The 15,664-nt window shown below is 35.1% G+C and overlaps 1 protein-coding gene and 1 long non-coding RNA gene across 2 annotated transcripts; both read right to left on the bottom strand.

Moving 5' to 3' along the window:
* Nucleotides 1-521: 521 nt before the first annotated feature.
* LOC110724457 lies at nucleotides 522-5,563 on the bottom strand. Its single transcript, XR_002511997.1, has 2 exons — nucleotides 5,334-5,563; nucleotides 522-1,079 (listed from the first exon to the last, which is right to left on the bottom strand). It is a non-coding gene; the product is annotated as an uncharacterized LOC110724457 (long non-coding RNA).
* A 1,069-nt stretch (nucleotides 5,564-6,632) lies between these two features.
* Nucleotides 6,633-10,970, bottom strand: LOC110724456 (endoglucanase 25-like). The gene is made up of 6 exons (XM_021903873.1): nucleotides 10,251-10,970; nucleotides 9,311-9,621; nucleotides 8,710-9,168; nucleotides 7,824-7,959; nucleotides 7,555-7,727; nucleotides 6,633-7,444 (listed from the first exon to the last, which is right to left on the bottom strand). The coding sequence occupies exons 1-6, from the start codon at nucleotides 10,630-10,632 to the stop codon at nucleotides 7,043-7,045; spliced, it is 1,863 nt and encodes a 620-aa protein (XP_021759565.1). The 5' UTR covers nucleotides 10,633-10,970; the 3' UTR covers nucleotides 6,633-7,042.
* Nucleotides 10,971-15,664: the final 4,694 nt, after the last annotated feature.

Below are 15,664 nucleotides of genomic sequence, written 5' to 3'. Positions count from 1 at the left end.
CACTAGGAGAGGGGAAGCATGACTGGGCGGCGGCCGACGCTCTAGGGGAAGGGGGTCTGGGCGGTGGTCGGTGCTCCGGGGAAGGTGTTGGCTGGCTAGCTGGCTGTGGGTGGGTGGGTGCGGGATGTGTTGGTTGTTTTTTTTTTTTTTTTATAAAAAAAAATCTTTAAATTTTTTTTTAATCTTTAAATTTTTTTTAACCAATTAGGTTGCGACACGTGTGCAACTAATCACAAGTCAGCAAAATTGACCTCTTCAACCGGTTGCAAGTCATTTGGGTGCAATAGAAATTAATACCCCCTAAAGTTGGGCGTGATAGATAATAATCGAAAGTTCGGATTAATTTGGGCGGACGAGGCAAAGTTCAGATTAATGGGAGCAATTTTTCCTATTAATTATGGATCTCCCAAAACCCTAGAATTAAACTACTCATACATAATTAAATCTAAATTAAACAAAGCAATAAAAGAAGACATGATTAAGATTAAAGTAAGAAAATAAACAATAAAGAGAGAAGAAAGAATACCGAAAGAAGGAAAATTGGAATTGCCCTCAAAAGGTAGAATCTTGAGTTTAAGAACAAAAACCAACTAAAAAGCTCTCTAGAGTTTGAGTATGAGAGAAAGAATAATGAAAAACATAACTAAGAAAGATTACAAAAAGTATTAAAAACTAAACTCGAAGATTAGCCAAAACGAAACTCCTAAACCGCCTACAAATATGCGCGCCCGATCGGGTTAAGGTCCGCCCGATCGGGCCCATCTTTTTTCTTCACTTCTGCTTTTGGGCAGCCGCCCGATTGAGCTAATGGTTGCCCGATCGGGCCCGGCTTGCCTTGGCCGTGGCTTGAGCTTCACTTCATCAATTATTTGGGCTCCAAAATCAAGGCCCAACACTTCACTTCTTGGTGCATTGCTTGGACCAATTCCACGAACCGAGCCCTTAATCACCGATACGATTGGTCTTGGGCTATGATCAACGGTCATGATGTGCTTCAAGCTCCAATATCTCGTAGTGGCCGGAAAAACCATAGAAAATTCTGACAAATCTGGGAAAATCCTACAAAACAAATGCCAACTCTACAAAACACTAGAAACTGCACATTAGTACCAAAAATAGCTTCGAAGAGCTTAAATATGCATGTAAATGACCGTGGAACGGGGGATAAAATAACGTATAAAACATGAATATTGCCCTAGCCCAGGTGCAGGACATATTTTATACCTAAGAGTTCTTTCTTAAGTTGAGGTATTAATCCCTTATATAAGGAAGACTTTATTCTCTTCAACTTCTGTTATGGGAGAGCCATAAGCACATTCTACCGTTCCTTAAGGAGCCTGCGTAACCCGAAGGCACAATAAGACACTGAAATTGGCCATGGCTATGATAACATTTGTCACACCCCCAGAGTCTACTAGACATTGTCCTCTCTGAGCCCTAGCCCTCAAGGATTTGCTTCGATGCGGGATAAAAGTCCTCAAAGCTTCTAGGGTTATTTCGTGTATGTCTCGTCAAACGGGTTTAAGGCCATATGTTGATACATAATTAGGGTTTAAGGATGACTCGATCACCGCACACGAGAAATACACACACAATTTTTAAAGTCGCGCGTGAGATCCATAATTGCGCTCGGTAGGTGGACGTGAGTTTGAGAGTCGCACACGACACCTGCCTAATTTTTATGGGATTTTTTATGTTTATTTTATAATTTCTATTATCTTTTCCACACGACCTTCGAAGTTGCACTTGAGACCCAGGACAACTTTGAAAGTTGCGCATGGAGGCAACACGCAACTTTCACAAAGTCACGCATGGAAATCTGGCAATGAAATGTTTACTTGACCTATGGGCCTTATTTTAACGCATTTGGTCCATTATTAACCAGGTCCATCACAAAAGCTTTTATATGTTAAAGATGATATTGGGTAAGACCGAAATACAATAAATCTATTTATTAACTATTACTAAAATAGAAGATGCTAACATTACCACTGTCCACGTGTCGCTCTCTTAATAAAAATTCTCCCGCCTAAATGCAATGATGATATCATTTTTTTCCCTTTTTTTAGAGCTATCATATTTAACATTTTTGAAATTTAAATATTAGAAGCTTCTACCTTACAACTAAAACCTATCAATTTATCGTAGTAAATTGAAACAATTTTAAATAACACACTAATAAATTATCTTCTACATTGAACTATGAATTAGACGACGTTGAACAAATATCAATACTATATACTAAAGTAATAACCAGGAATATTCTAGAAGTACATGTGTCACGTCTACATTAAAAAAATTTCCGCCAAAATTTTTTTATTATTTTTTTTCCTTAAAAAATAAGATAATTGATGAAAAAAGAGAATATACAGCCTACAAAATAGAACAATAAATTTAAATAAATAAAATTTTAAATATATACACAATGTATATACTTTTTTTGAACGGATATATACACTGTGTATAAACAAATACAAACATATAGTAATATTAAAAATTCTTAAATGAACCTGGTCCATTATTGTGGACCAAGTAGCGTAAGGAATAGAATGGCTTAATCGTTTTGGAAATTCAAACAAGCTACAGAATTATTTCATCACCTTTTGCTTTCTCTCTCTTCACATGAACTTCCAACTTCCAAGCTCCATCTTCTCTCTTTAAAGGTCCATTTTCTCTCTCTCTTCGAAGCTCACCCATATGAGTTTTTCTCTCTCTACATTTCAAGACCTCTTAGCCTCTTCTTCAATGGTGATAACCAGAGGTGGTGGAACATTATAGAGGAAGAGGGCCTTCGTTCTTCGGTAAATCCCGACAATGGACATAACGTAACTACGGTAAATTTCTTATTTGAGTTGATTATTGAACTTTTTAAGCTTATTAGGTTTATGCTCTTCTTGAATTGAAGCTCTTTTGGGATTTTTGCTTGAATTTTATGTAGTATTAACGATCTAGGGTTTCAATTTGATCAATTCATGTTGATTTATACTTAAATTGAATCTCATTGTTTTATATATATACATTAGCTATTTAATTAGGGTTTTTGATTTCGCGTAATTATTGTTGAAAGTGAGAATTTGGATGATAACAGGAAGGGTCACTGTATGTTTTTTTTTTCAATTTTTTGAAATATGGTCAATTATTAGTTGAAGTAGATAATAGGGTAACTATGATTTAGAAGGGGTCACTATATTTTGGAAAGTGGTGTTTAGCTTAATTATAGTCAGGTTGATCATTGTGTGGATAAGAGAATCACTATATCATTACTGTTAGACCTTGGACGTACATCTGATAAAGAGATTGATAGAGTAAATTCTGATTGTGAGAATCATGTACTAGGCTCAACTAAAGAGGGAGAGTGTAGAGGTGTTTGCCTGTAGTCACCACTATAGGTAATTATTTTGCCACCAGTTCTGTTGACACATTCTAATATCAATTAAAATTACTGCTGGAGGATAACAGATGCAACAAGATCACCCAAGCATCATCGTAAAAAAAAGAAGTGAACATATACCTTTTGTGATCATTGAACTAGCGACTTTAATTTTCACTTTTCGTTTGGATACAACAAATATGTGGGCATAATAAATTGACAAGTGACAATAGTGTTTGTTGGGTTGCTTTAATTTGTTTAACTTTTACCTAGTTTGATTTTAGTAGTTGTATTTTCTTTAATGTTTATACTTGTATGAGCTGAGGTTTGTTAATGTTATATCTTGTTCTTGTGGAAATTAGTAAAAATTCAATTATAAAGCCTATTAGCTTAATTGGTAAAGCTGTGTGCAAGTGCACAATGATGTAGGTTCGAATCCTACATAGGCTATGAAAAGATAACTAACCATATGTTGATAAAAGTTAACTATTAAATTGTACAGGATAACTTTGTTTATGAAGGGATCACTATATTTAAAAAAAAAAAAAGAAAAAAAAGAATGGTTACTATGTATATATAATATATTAGGGTCACTATATGTATCAATATGGGTGATTATATTATAACAATGGTGACTATATACAATTATACAATAGACAATATTTGATGGGTTATTAAATGTAAATTAAGTCATTATGTGTAAAAATTCAATAACTATAAAAAAGATGACTATATCTAACTATGGGTTATTATATTTAAGATAAGAGTCACTATGTGTAAAAATACAACAACTACAAAAAAGATGACTATATCTAACTGTTATTATGCGTGTAATTGTGTAAGTATGGGTGATTATATATATATATAGGAGTCAATATGTGTAAAGTATGAGTATTTGTAAATAAGGACCACTATATGTTAACAAAAGGTCGTAATATATTTATAGAGGTCGTAATATGTGGGGAAAAAATATCTTTGAAAAAGGGATAACTATTTGGTAAAAAGGGTCATCATTATATATTTATATGTCTATATGTTAGCCTATGTAGGATTTGAACCTACATACCCTGTGATAGTTCACACTTCATAGTGCTCGGCCAATTGAGCTAATAGGCTTTGCATAGTTTTATATGATTTTCCAAATCCTATGATACTCTAGTATAAAGGCATACATGTCTTTGAATAAAATGCTCATGTGCCCTGGTTGTAACCAAACATACATAAAAACATAGATAACTAATAACCTGATAAGGATCAACCAATCAAAGCCAACCTTAGAAAGACATAAACAACAGCAAAGAGTTTTGCAAGGTGATCAGTATTTGGACAAAGTGACCTTTATTAGCTTAGAGTCACCTTTACTAAGTACTTAATACATTGTTGTTAGCTAGCCTCCTCCCAGAGTCCCAATACCTCCATTTCACAGACTTTCCATTTGTCTTGACATGTTCTAATAATGTCACATTCAATAATTTAATTGATTTGAAAGTCTTAATCTATTACTCTGCAATTTCAAGTTGTTTTCCTTTAATTTGAATTTTCATGCTTCAGATTTAAGGAATAAATTTAGAAAAAAAAAAAAAAAAACAAAAACAAGACTGGAATACATCTTCTTAATTTTACTTAAAACAACAAGCACAATTAATGAATTAGAAAAGCAAAAGAAATCATATACTACTCACAACGTAATTTATGTAATTTTCCAGTCTTTTGAAGCTATGAAAAATTACCACATCTCTCACCATGATCATAGTTTCAATACTTTAAACCTCAAATTATACACAAACGAAACCAAAATTGATGAATAAAATTCCAACTGATTAACGTTTTAGAATAATTAAAAGCCCTAAGTAGAGAAAACATAATGATTTGGGAAGAATTAAATCGAATTTAAAACATAATCAATTTTTATTCAGGATAAATAATCGAATATTTGACAGAAAATCAAAAAAAAAAATGATACCTTCATATTTGCGTTTGATTCTGATTCAAAAACTGGTTTGTTGAGATCAATTGCAGCGAAATTTCGTTCTTCAATTAATGAATTTGCATCCTGATTTTGTCGATGTTGTTCGTAGAGGAGAGAGAAACTAATTGGGGCTTTGTCTTTAACTAATGAAGGAATATTGGGTTATAGAAGGGATTTTGTTGAATTGGGCTGGCAGGTATGCGTGGGGGTATTTTCTTCACACAACAGCACGTGAGACCATAAGGTCCACAATAAATTTATTGTGGACCAGGTCCACCCAAGAACTTTTGTAATAATATATAAATATTTCTTGATAAATAATACTTCCTCCGTTCTTTTATTATTGCACCACTTGTCATTTTAGGAAATTTTACAAATATTGCACCATTTCCTCTTTAGGAAAAAAAATTATTTGTGTTCACACTACAAATTGCTCTATCTAGCCGCCTGTGTTGATGCAATAACCGGTGCGCAGACACTCTAGATAGGACTAGGCGGATTAGTTCCCCAACATACCCTTGTTTTTTCACACTTACTTTTTAATTTATCAATATGTCACATGGGCAATTTTGTATTTTTACCTTTCTCTCTCTTACTTTTTTCCACTACCAAAATATTTGTATCCAACCCCTATGGTGCAATAATAAAAAAACGGAGGAAGTATATAAATATAATTTTTTTTCTTGTGAATATCCGAGCGACGCTCGGGAAAAGAACTAATTATATCATAATTTTGATGAAAATAAAAGATTTAAAATTACAAAATGTATGCAATTCTTATTTATATTCATGTATAATAGCGATTTGTTTTTCAAATGTACAAATTAAAAATAGGTTTTATATAAACCGTTCATCGCACGGGCTCTAACTAATACTAGTATAAAGTTGTAAGTGAACACAAAAGGGCAAAAGGTTGTATATTACCAAGGAGACTATTACACTAGCTTTTGTAGTAGCGATTTTAATCAAATTCTGCCAAGCTTGCTAGTGGCCGAAAGAGTGGAATGTGGCCACGCAGACTATTTGACAGCCGTTACGAGTAATCAATAAGATAGCATAAAGACAAGCCATTGCTTCAACATGTAGAGCAGGGTTTACCAAAATACACCTACCTTGCCCTGAATCAGCTCATTAGAAGAGGAAGCCGCAGCCATCCTTTTCATGAAAGCATTGTATGTTTGCACTATAATTTTTAAGGCTTGTTCAATCTTTCATCCCACTTGGAAATAGTACTGACCAAACAGCCACAAAACAGCAGATGTACATACCAATTGTGTTGGAGACCATTAGAATACTTGGGCAAAAGTATAATTTCAAGCTACAAATTGAACAGAGGGGAAAAAGAATTACTTCTTTCAATGGACAGCTATCAAGATGTTATCAGCTTCACATTGTTCAGTATTTTGTTTTCAAAAGAATACATATTAAACGAATATATCATACATATACACGGAAGTATAACAACAAAAAAGAAAACCTCCCAAAAAGCCTAGTTCACCCTGTCACCATTCACCAACATCTTCGAGCAAGTTAAAGTACGATTTCTTCTCTCTAGCATAAGGATCTACATTACAGGCGTTTCCTGAATTATGCATTCTTGTTCCAGTACTCTTCTAGATCCAAGGAATCCCTACAACACAACCTTACAAAAGGCAAAGGCACCTGAAACAACATAACTCCATGATAATGCCCACGTAAACTCTTCAAGGTTTCCAGGGTGCGGGAGGAGGAGGAGGATTAGGGAACAAAGGAGGTACTGCAGAGAACATAGTGTTTTTGTCGATTCCAACACTCTTCTCACCAGAAAGGGCAACAAGAGCAGCAACTAAACCTGCATTTCCTGCAAGCGTAGGCTCCGTGTAATTGTAATTTGTGCGGACATCACGGAACCCATCACGGCTGTCAGGGCCTGCAACCATGGCTCCTACTATTGTGTTTGGGTTTGCCTTCTTAGTGTCTCTCCACTTCCAACCACCTTTGCAGCTGTACTTAACTTTGTTCTTTGGTATAGATGCACCTCTATGGTGCACGTGCTTTGGATAGTGGTTACCAAAGCCAACCAGATAGCTCATTTTCCGAGGATTTTTGCCAAGAATGTAATCAATCTGCGAAAATTGAATGTAAAAAAATAAGGGAAATTGAAGTTTCATCCCTCTGTAGCAGTTCTTGTATGTATCAGAGGATTCAACACAATGAAAAGAAAACAAGCAAGTACCTGTGTCTTGGCAAATGTACGCAAGACATCTGTTGAGTAGAAATTAGGACCACATGTCCAACCAGGTGTATCAGAAGCTTCAAGATAATCACTGTAAAGGGTAGCCAAGAATGCAGCATTTACTACATACTGCAGAGGCTGAGGTCTTCCATGTGTTAATTCAATCAAACCCCCTACAAGATTTGAGCAAGAACATCAGACTTAATATACATGACAAACAAAATGCAAGGAACAACTTGAAATTTCAAATTCAGAGAAAGACGGTATACCTTTTGTTCTATTAAAGCTATTGAAATATGGTAAATAGGAGCACATAATTATGTTAGTCTGATTGTGGAATGCCGAGAGTATTTCTTCATAAGGATAACCAGGGCTCAAGAACAATCTTAAACGACTAAGAAGCACCTGAAAAAGAAAAATTGCTACTTTGTGAGATACATACTCTGCAACAGCCATATGATTCATTCCTAACATGACTTTTTCTTACGTAAAATATAAATCTTGATTAATCAACCAAAACAGGAATCATATGAATAGTTTATCAATGAAATGATTTTGGCCCAATGTAAGGCAACAAATAATAAAAACAAGTAGCTCATAAGCCAGTATATACAAAACAGTCAGTGGCTCATACTTTGGCAATTATATTTTTTCAGAACAAGATATCTCCAAGACCAGGATAACCGCTTTGAAGTACTCAAATTTACAAAAGAGTAAGACTAAAGGCATTCATACATGCAACTTGGAGTCAAAGTTAAATGTAATGCAATCAAAGGTGATAAATTATGGTTGCACACAGGCTGTACTTGACAACCATATTTTTGGCCACTTCGCCTGAGGTTAACAAAAGTAATTTTTGAACTATCACAATTGGATTGATACGTTAAATAGTGCATCTTGGACTCCCTGAATGGAAATCTGAATAATGAATGTGAGAAGTGGTGAGTTGGCACCTAAAGTATCACTAAATGGCTATATGTTTGATCGAATTGGAGTAATACCATCTTAATGCGTAAGGTAATCTGTTATAGTGTTAGAATAAACTGAAAAATAAACCAAAGAACTCAGCTCCCATTAATATCATTAAACCTATATAGCTTCAGTTTGCAGCAGTATATCACAAAAAGAATACAAGAAACAATCTGTTGAACTTACTTGTGCTCCAGCAAGCTTATTGTCCCAGCTTAGCACACCATAGTCTGGGCCTCCCCAGAACGCACCAGCATGCTTGGCCATTTTAGGATGAGTTGCAATGGTAAGATAAGAATTATTTCCAGTGGCATAATATAACCATGCTCCACCCCATACAAATTCATCCCAGTACATGGTAGAATTGTAGAAAGTAGCAGCCTCATTGCCTTCACTATATCTACCTCTTTGGTCTCTTGCAAACTTGTATAGTGTTTTAGCACCATGCACAAGTTTCTGAGAGTATGCCTTATTATCCTTGAAAACAATAGAAGCTGAAGCCAAAGCAGCAGCCATCTCAGCAGCAAGGTCTGAGCAACTACTACACGTTGTCACTGGTCGTGGATAATCAATGTCCTCTGGACGCACCCAGCAGTAATGATCATTAGGAGTTGTGCTCCCACCAGAGGTATCACCTGACCCAACCTGTCATAATATATTAGCATGACTTAATTTCGTATTTCACACTCTACTATGAACAGGAGACCTTGATTCCAGTATAAGAAAAATAGTAAAGGCATATCAAAATGGCAAACTAAAAATAAGTAACATATAGACATAACTCTACCTGTGACACAAGCATACTGATTGAATCAGCTGATGAATTAAAGGTCTTGAGAAAGTAATCAGTCCCCCACTTAATGATCTCCTTGACATGATTGAGCTCTCCTGCAGCCTCATACTTGGCGCTATATTCGATCACACTCCAACTCAACATGGTCATAGCGAAAGATTTAGGGAAGTGGAACTTAATGGCATCCCCAGCATCATAGAAACCACCCTTAAGGTCCTTGAAAGTGCTGCCGCTATCACCCTTCCCATCATTCAAACATGAATTACCCCTCCACGAAACATTGTTGTGCTTCGGCAATTTCCCAGCTGAAATACAAACCACAAAATCAATGTCATCAGAATATTCCTTTAAAAACATCAACAAAAATCGGATTTTGATCCGATGATCACAACAACAAAAGGATCTTCAATTCCCCATCAAAGACTATCATATTTCAAAGGATCTACAATAGATCACTCAAAATTAGCCATTATTTAACCCAATTGCAAAAAAAATAAAATAAAATACATAAAAAATTAAGTAACTATTGATCAATCCTTTATAAAAATACTTCATCAAACTCAATTCCCTCGTATTCCCTACTAATCAATCCCTACAATTAATCAATCAATCAATCAAAGCCTTAATCCCATAAGTGGGGTCGGCTACATGAACCAAAAATAATTATTTCATATAGTCATCCACATAAATCTAATCGAAATCACTACAATACCCAATAATCTATCCTAATCAAAATCATAAATTCTCTCTCCTCCCATATAGATCATGCTAAAATCCCACATTAGAACAAGAATATTACTCATCATCCAGCTAAAATCCCATACCAAATCAGGAAAGATAAACCAATCAATCAAATCAAAATCTAATAAAAAACAAAACCAACCAATCCAAATCCCAAATTAGAATCCAAAAACAAAAAGGGTAAGAATCATACATCGTTGGGCATTGAAGAACATAAGACCCTTATGAAGAGCTTGAGTATAATTATCAGGAGGAGGAGCAGCATGATGACGTCGAGGAGCAAGCTTAACAATAAGAGCAATGAATCCAGCAAGTAAACCAGCAGCTAAGATAGTACCAACAGTCCAAACAAAGATCTTACGACTAACAATAATACACCCAAGATCCACATACTTTTTCTTCTTCTTTTGCTCAGTTGGACCCAACAACCAACTTTGCTGTGTTTCATCTAATTGCCGTGATGATAACGCACCTTTGTCGTAGTCTTGCAAGTTCCGGCTTCGATCATCATCAGTGGCCGAATCTGCTGCTATCTCTAATGGTCCACCCCACGGATCCCTCCCGTACATAGACATTGTAAGCGATGTCTATGTCCGCCTCTTTGAATATTTGTTTTAGAGAGTTGCTTTTTGATGGATGAGATTGAATAGATGAATAAGTTGTGTATATGCAACTACTTCGTCACGAAGACGGTGAGGCGGAGGAGGGGAGATCTGGGGTGTAAGGAAGAGGGATTGTGAAGGTAGTTGATGATGAAGGAATGAAGAAGAAGGGTGAAATGGGAGTGTCGGTAGTGAGAGAATGAGGAGAGAGAGAGCCGGTGAAGTGGCTGGTGGGGGTGATGGAGATGGGTGGGTGCTAAGATAGTGTAGAAGTGGAGTGCTTGGTAAGAGAGAGGGGAAATTAAAATACAAGTATTTATTGATGATTATGAATTATGATTAATTTATCAATAGCGTAACATGTGGGTTGGACAATTGGAATCACATTCTTTTTTATTTTGATGGATGGTAAAATGTGTTTGTATGGAAATTGAGGTAAGTCGTTAATCGTTATCATCATATTAGCTTATACTTGTAATAATGTTAGGTTATTGAAGAGCTAAGATTGCTTTTGCTTGCTATATAAATTTCACATCTTCTTTATGTAAAGATGGTTGTAGGTCGTGTCGTGTTATGTTTAACGTTATGTAGATTAACCTAATATGTGGATTATTATCACCTCATTAACAACCAGAAAGTTGAATTGTGTTGCAAATTAAGGTCATAAAAGGTGTAACGATGGTGGTGGTTTTCAAGATGGTGGCTTGGGTGTTAGATGATGGTGCTGATGATTTTAGTAATGGTGGCTTGGGTAGTGGTAGCAAGAAAGAATGGAAAGAGGAGAGAATGGTTGAATGGGATAAGCTATTCAAGTTCAAGTAAACTAAAATAAATCCAAAGGCATTTCAATCTTTAATTTACATGTAATGTTTGGCGATAAAAAGCAATTCATCATCACAATGGTAAGAATATTAGGGGGTTCTTAAGGAGGGATAGATTTTAAGAGCTAGCTCTTGTATAGAAATGTGAGTGTCTAATTTGAAGTTTGCAAATGGGGTAAGAACTAGTGATGTGTCATTCCAAAGTTCATTTTGCTTCAAATTAAATTTTGAGAAATAACGCATTTATCTAATAATAGAAAGGATGATTCTTAATAGGAGTTGATAATGATGTGGAATATGAGAGAGATTAAAAACTTCCTACTAATGCTCTAACTGACCCTCTATTAATGCTTTAAGTTACCTTTTAATCGAGGAAGTACTAATTCATACAAAGTATATGTTATACACTTACAAATGCATATCATATATTAAAAAGTATTCTGTAGTAAGAGTATATGGAAGATAGAGGTTGGTGGTGTGGATCCCACCTATATTCTGTCAGACAATCAAACTGTCATTTATGTAAAAAGATAGAAAAAATAATGAGGATCAGACTTAATTGTACCACTAAGAGCTTATAAAATACAAATGAATTTTTTTCATGCGTCACTAAGAGTGTATTTAGTACTACCATTTTTTTTTAATATGCTTCAAAAAAATTAGAGTAATGTAACAAGATAATATGATACCGAGTAGATTCTTTTAAAAAAAATGCATGTAATTCGTATATACTTAATAGTACTACGTATCATGGACATGGTACACTACACATGCGGATCTTAGAATTTTGATGGCAAATTTGCAAAAACTTTATTAAACTAAAATAATTAACTCACTAGTAATCAAAGCTAATAAAAATTGATACAAAGAAAAGAAATAAACTAATTATCAAAACTAACAAAAATTCACATTTGATCTAAAGCTTTTAATTATTACAAAAAGAGTAGATGAATTTTTTTTTTTTTTTTTTTTTGAAGAGAGTAAATGAATTTTTAATACGAAGTATGGATTAACTTCCTATTTTATACGATTGTGCTAATTTTACCATATTGTTAAGAAATTCAAGTGTTATATTGACGGTGGTAATGGTAGATTAGAGTATTGGTGATGTTGAAAAAGAGTAGTAGCCTAGTAGGTGGATGACACCGACGATTCTACTAATTGACAAAGACAGACTGTCTACTGCTTCGTAGAACTAGTATAAAATTCTCTTGCATTATCAACACTGTATTTTACTGTCTAACTTAGTGTTCTTTTTCTGTCATTTAAAAAAGAAATTATGTGTCTTTTTCCTTTTTCTGAAATAAACAATTTGTGTCTTAATCACACACTTGTGTTTACTTTTTTGGGTATTACTTGTGTTTACTTTGCTAAACCTCGAGGATCTACAATCATTTCTTATTTCTTGGATTTTTTTCCCTAACGTTTCTTAGCTAATAATTTATCCTGAAATAAGCGATTTTACGGTTTCACCCGTTGCAAGAGGTCAAAAGGGATTTTTTTTTACAACGATTTAAATAGATATAAAAGTATTACAAACTATGAGCCTTGACTAGCCAGGGGCGGAGCCAAGGGGGGCTGGCGGGGACCTTGGCCTCCCCCATGGCTCAAGATATTTATTAAATTTGCTCTCAATTGTCATTGATTTTGGTGTAGAAGAGTTGGTTTTTCCATGTGATAATATGCAAGATGTCAAAGGATCAAATCTTGTAGCTAACAAAATCTGTTTTTCTTTCTTTTTTTTTTTTTAAGTAAATGTAATCGATTCAATAGTTCGGAAATTATATATACGTAGGTATAATCTTGGCCCCCCTCACTTTGAAATTCTGGCTAATCTTGGCCCCCTCACTTTGAAATTCTGGCTCCGCCACTGTGACTAGCTCTTCTATTACAAAGAGAAAAACTTAAATTAAAGTACTTCCATGTTTGATCTTGCCGATTTGAATAATGTATCACTTGTCTTCGAGCATGTGACGAGGAACACACCATTTCTTTTATGTATTCCACTTTCCTTTGAAGTTGGAGAAAGCATTGGAGGATGACGACGAACAAACAAATTTTGGCATACATATTAACGAGCAGAAAAGGACACCAAGTGCTTATTACATTAAGTAAATGGGGCAGGAAACCAAAGCGGTCAAAACTTAACAACACAAACTAAATCACCAATTCAAGTGATTCGATACCCTTAACTGTGGGTACCAATGATCTCTTCTCAAAGGAAGAGACCATTGACATACTATAAACCTCCAAAATTGTTTTTCGGAGGCCCCCAAACATTTCATTTTGGGGAGCAATGTTAGGATAGGTATTTTTCAAAGTAATAGATCGAAGATCCATTATTAAGTTCAAACAAAGGACATCAAGGGACATCCTTCTGAAACTTCTTCAACCGAAAAAATCGAAAGAGGAGACTACAAATAAACTACGAGCCATGACCAACCTTGTCAACCAAACCATACCACAACGATGGAAAATTCCCCACAAAACAAAAACTCGCATATCCAAAATTCTTATAAACAAGAGCTTAACACACCCATTTAAGTCCTCCAAAAACCTTGACAAACTCCAATTAGAACAAAGAGAAAAGCATCCAAGACCATCAAAATTAGAGCAAAGACCCATAAAAGCAAGGAAAACTAAAACCAAACTGTTAAAAAAAAAAGTAAGGCCTTAAAGCAAGCAAGGAAAACAACCAACTTACACCGACCTCCAATTGCAGCCTTTACCATGAAGGCCAATACTCGACTAACTCCAACGACGGCCACGAAAACCAAGAGAAACGAACTCGGTTCGAATATACAAAACAGAAAATGGAGGAAAGGCACGAGAATAAAGCTCGACGCAAGAAACTCACAAACCCTAACCCTAACCCTAACTTTACCTTTACCAACTCGATCTTTCCGATCACTCGTAGTCGGCGGCATTAGAGCTAGCCTTGGAAACTTGTTTCGTCAACGAAACCTTAAACCCAAATTGAAAAAACGACCTTCTTACCCTCCCATAACCAAACTACAACTATTTGTACTTAAAAAAACTTTGAAAAAACTCAGAAGAACACCTTCACAACAACTTTTCGATGAGAGGAAGATAGCACTAAGTGGAGGTGGAAGCCCTTGTACGAGCCTGGTTCCACTTCGACTTCACCACTAGAATAGAAAAACGTAGAAACAGGGGAGAGGAACCCGCCGTAGAACCGATTGCGGCACCGGAACTCCGGTGAGTTCTAGGTTTCAAGGGGAGGGGTTTTTTTTAGAGGAGAGAGAACAGAGCGTTTTCAGGTGGTTATTTCCGGAAAAAATGGTATGAAATTATAAGCGGATACGATTTAGGTATCGTGTTTGATTTATGTGGAACTTAGACAACAAAATATAAATAAAGCATAAAATAGAGGAAAAACAAAGAAGATAAACACATATAAATACATAATTTGGTTAATATGACCTATTCTATAGAGTAAGGAATAGTATTACTCCGTATTTCATAAGGGTGATGCATGGGGAATACAAATATTAAGGAAAGGTACAACTAAGGAACTACAATATTATTCTCCTCACAAAATATCTTAATTGGAGTTACGTCTTGTCTTGAATAATTTACTATGCTCATCTTATCCCACACATCTAATTGTCCACCTATGTTTCTTATATCAAATAATTAAGGAAACTCTAAAGAAATCTTAAATTATTTCTCATGGAATAACACAATTAATAGTAATCATGAGCATACCGGAAAGTAGGAAACAAATCCGAGAAAAAATCGTAAATTGTAGCCAAGGAAGCAAATTTGGGCGAGCGAACTCTGATTATCAAAAGGTTCATGCAAACTTTTATTAAAGAATTATTAAGCTTTGAACAACTCTTTGTAAAAAGGCCATATATACCTTTTTTGTTTCTTATTGGAATTAGACATGTGATAGGTCGTTGGAAAGCTCTTGAAATAAGCTACCATTTTGCATAATAAAAAACTCTCTTCATCCCATTAAGATTAAATCATAAGTTATTAAATAATTAATTAAACTCTGAATTTAACCGGTCATATTTCCTTTTTCTCTACTCATCTTCCTCCTCTAACTAGTCAAATCTCATATCCGACCATCACCTTTAATGGCGCGACTCTTTTCTCTCTATGCAAGTAGATCTAATCTACCTTCAATGGCGAGACTATGTGCTCTCCTCAAGAAG

This window comes from Chenopodium quinoa, unplaced genomic scaffold (genome assembly GCF_001683475.1).
Source record: "Chenopodium quinoa cultivar QQ74 unplaced genomic scaffold, ASM168347v1, whole genome shotgun sequence".
Taxonomy (NCBI): Eukaryota; Viridiplantae; Streptophyta; class Magnoliopsida; order Caryophyllales; family Amaranthaceae; genus Chenopodium; species Chenopodium quinoa.
Note: the sequence above shows the minus strand (reverse complement) of the source record. Positions and strands in the feature narration are given on the sequence as shown.

Coding starts and splice junctions, on each gene's coding strand:
- LOC110724456 (XM_021903873.1), bottom strand. CDS start 10,632: ATGTCTATGTACGGGAGGGATCCGTGGGGTGGACCATTAGAGATAGCA. Junction 9,622..10,250: donor GTTCTTCAATGCCCAACGAT/GTATGATTCTTA, acceptor TTTGTATTTCAG/CTGGGAAATTGCCGAAGCAC. Junction 7,445..7,554: donor GTACATTTGCCAAGACACAG/GTACTTGCTTGT, acceptor CAATTTTCGCAG/ATTGATTACATTCTTGGCAA.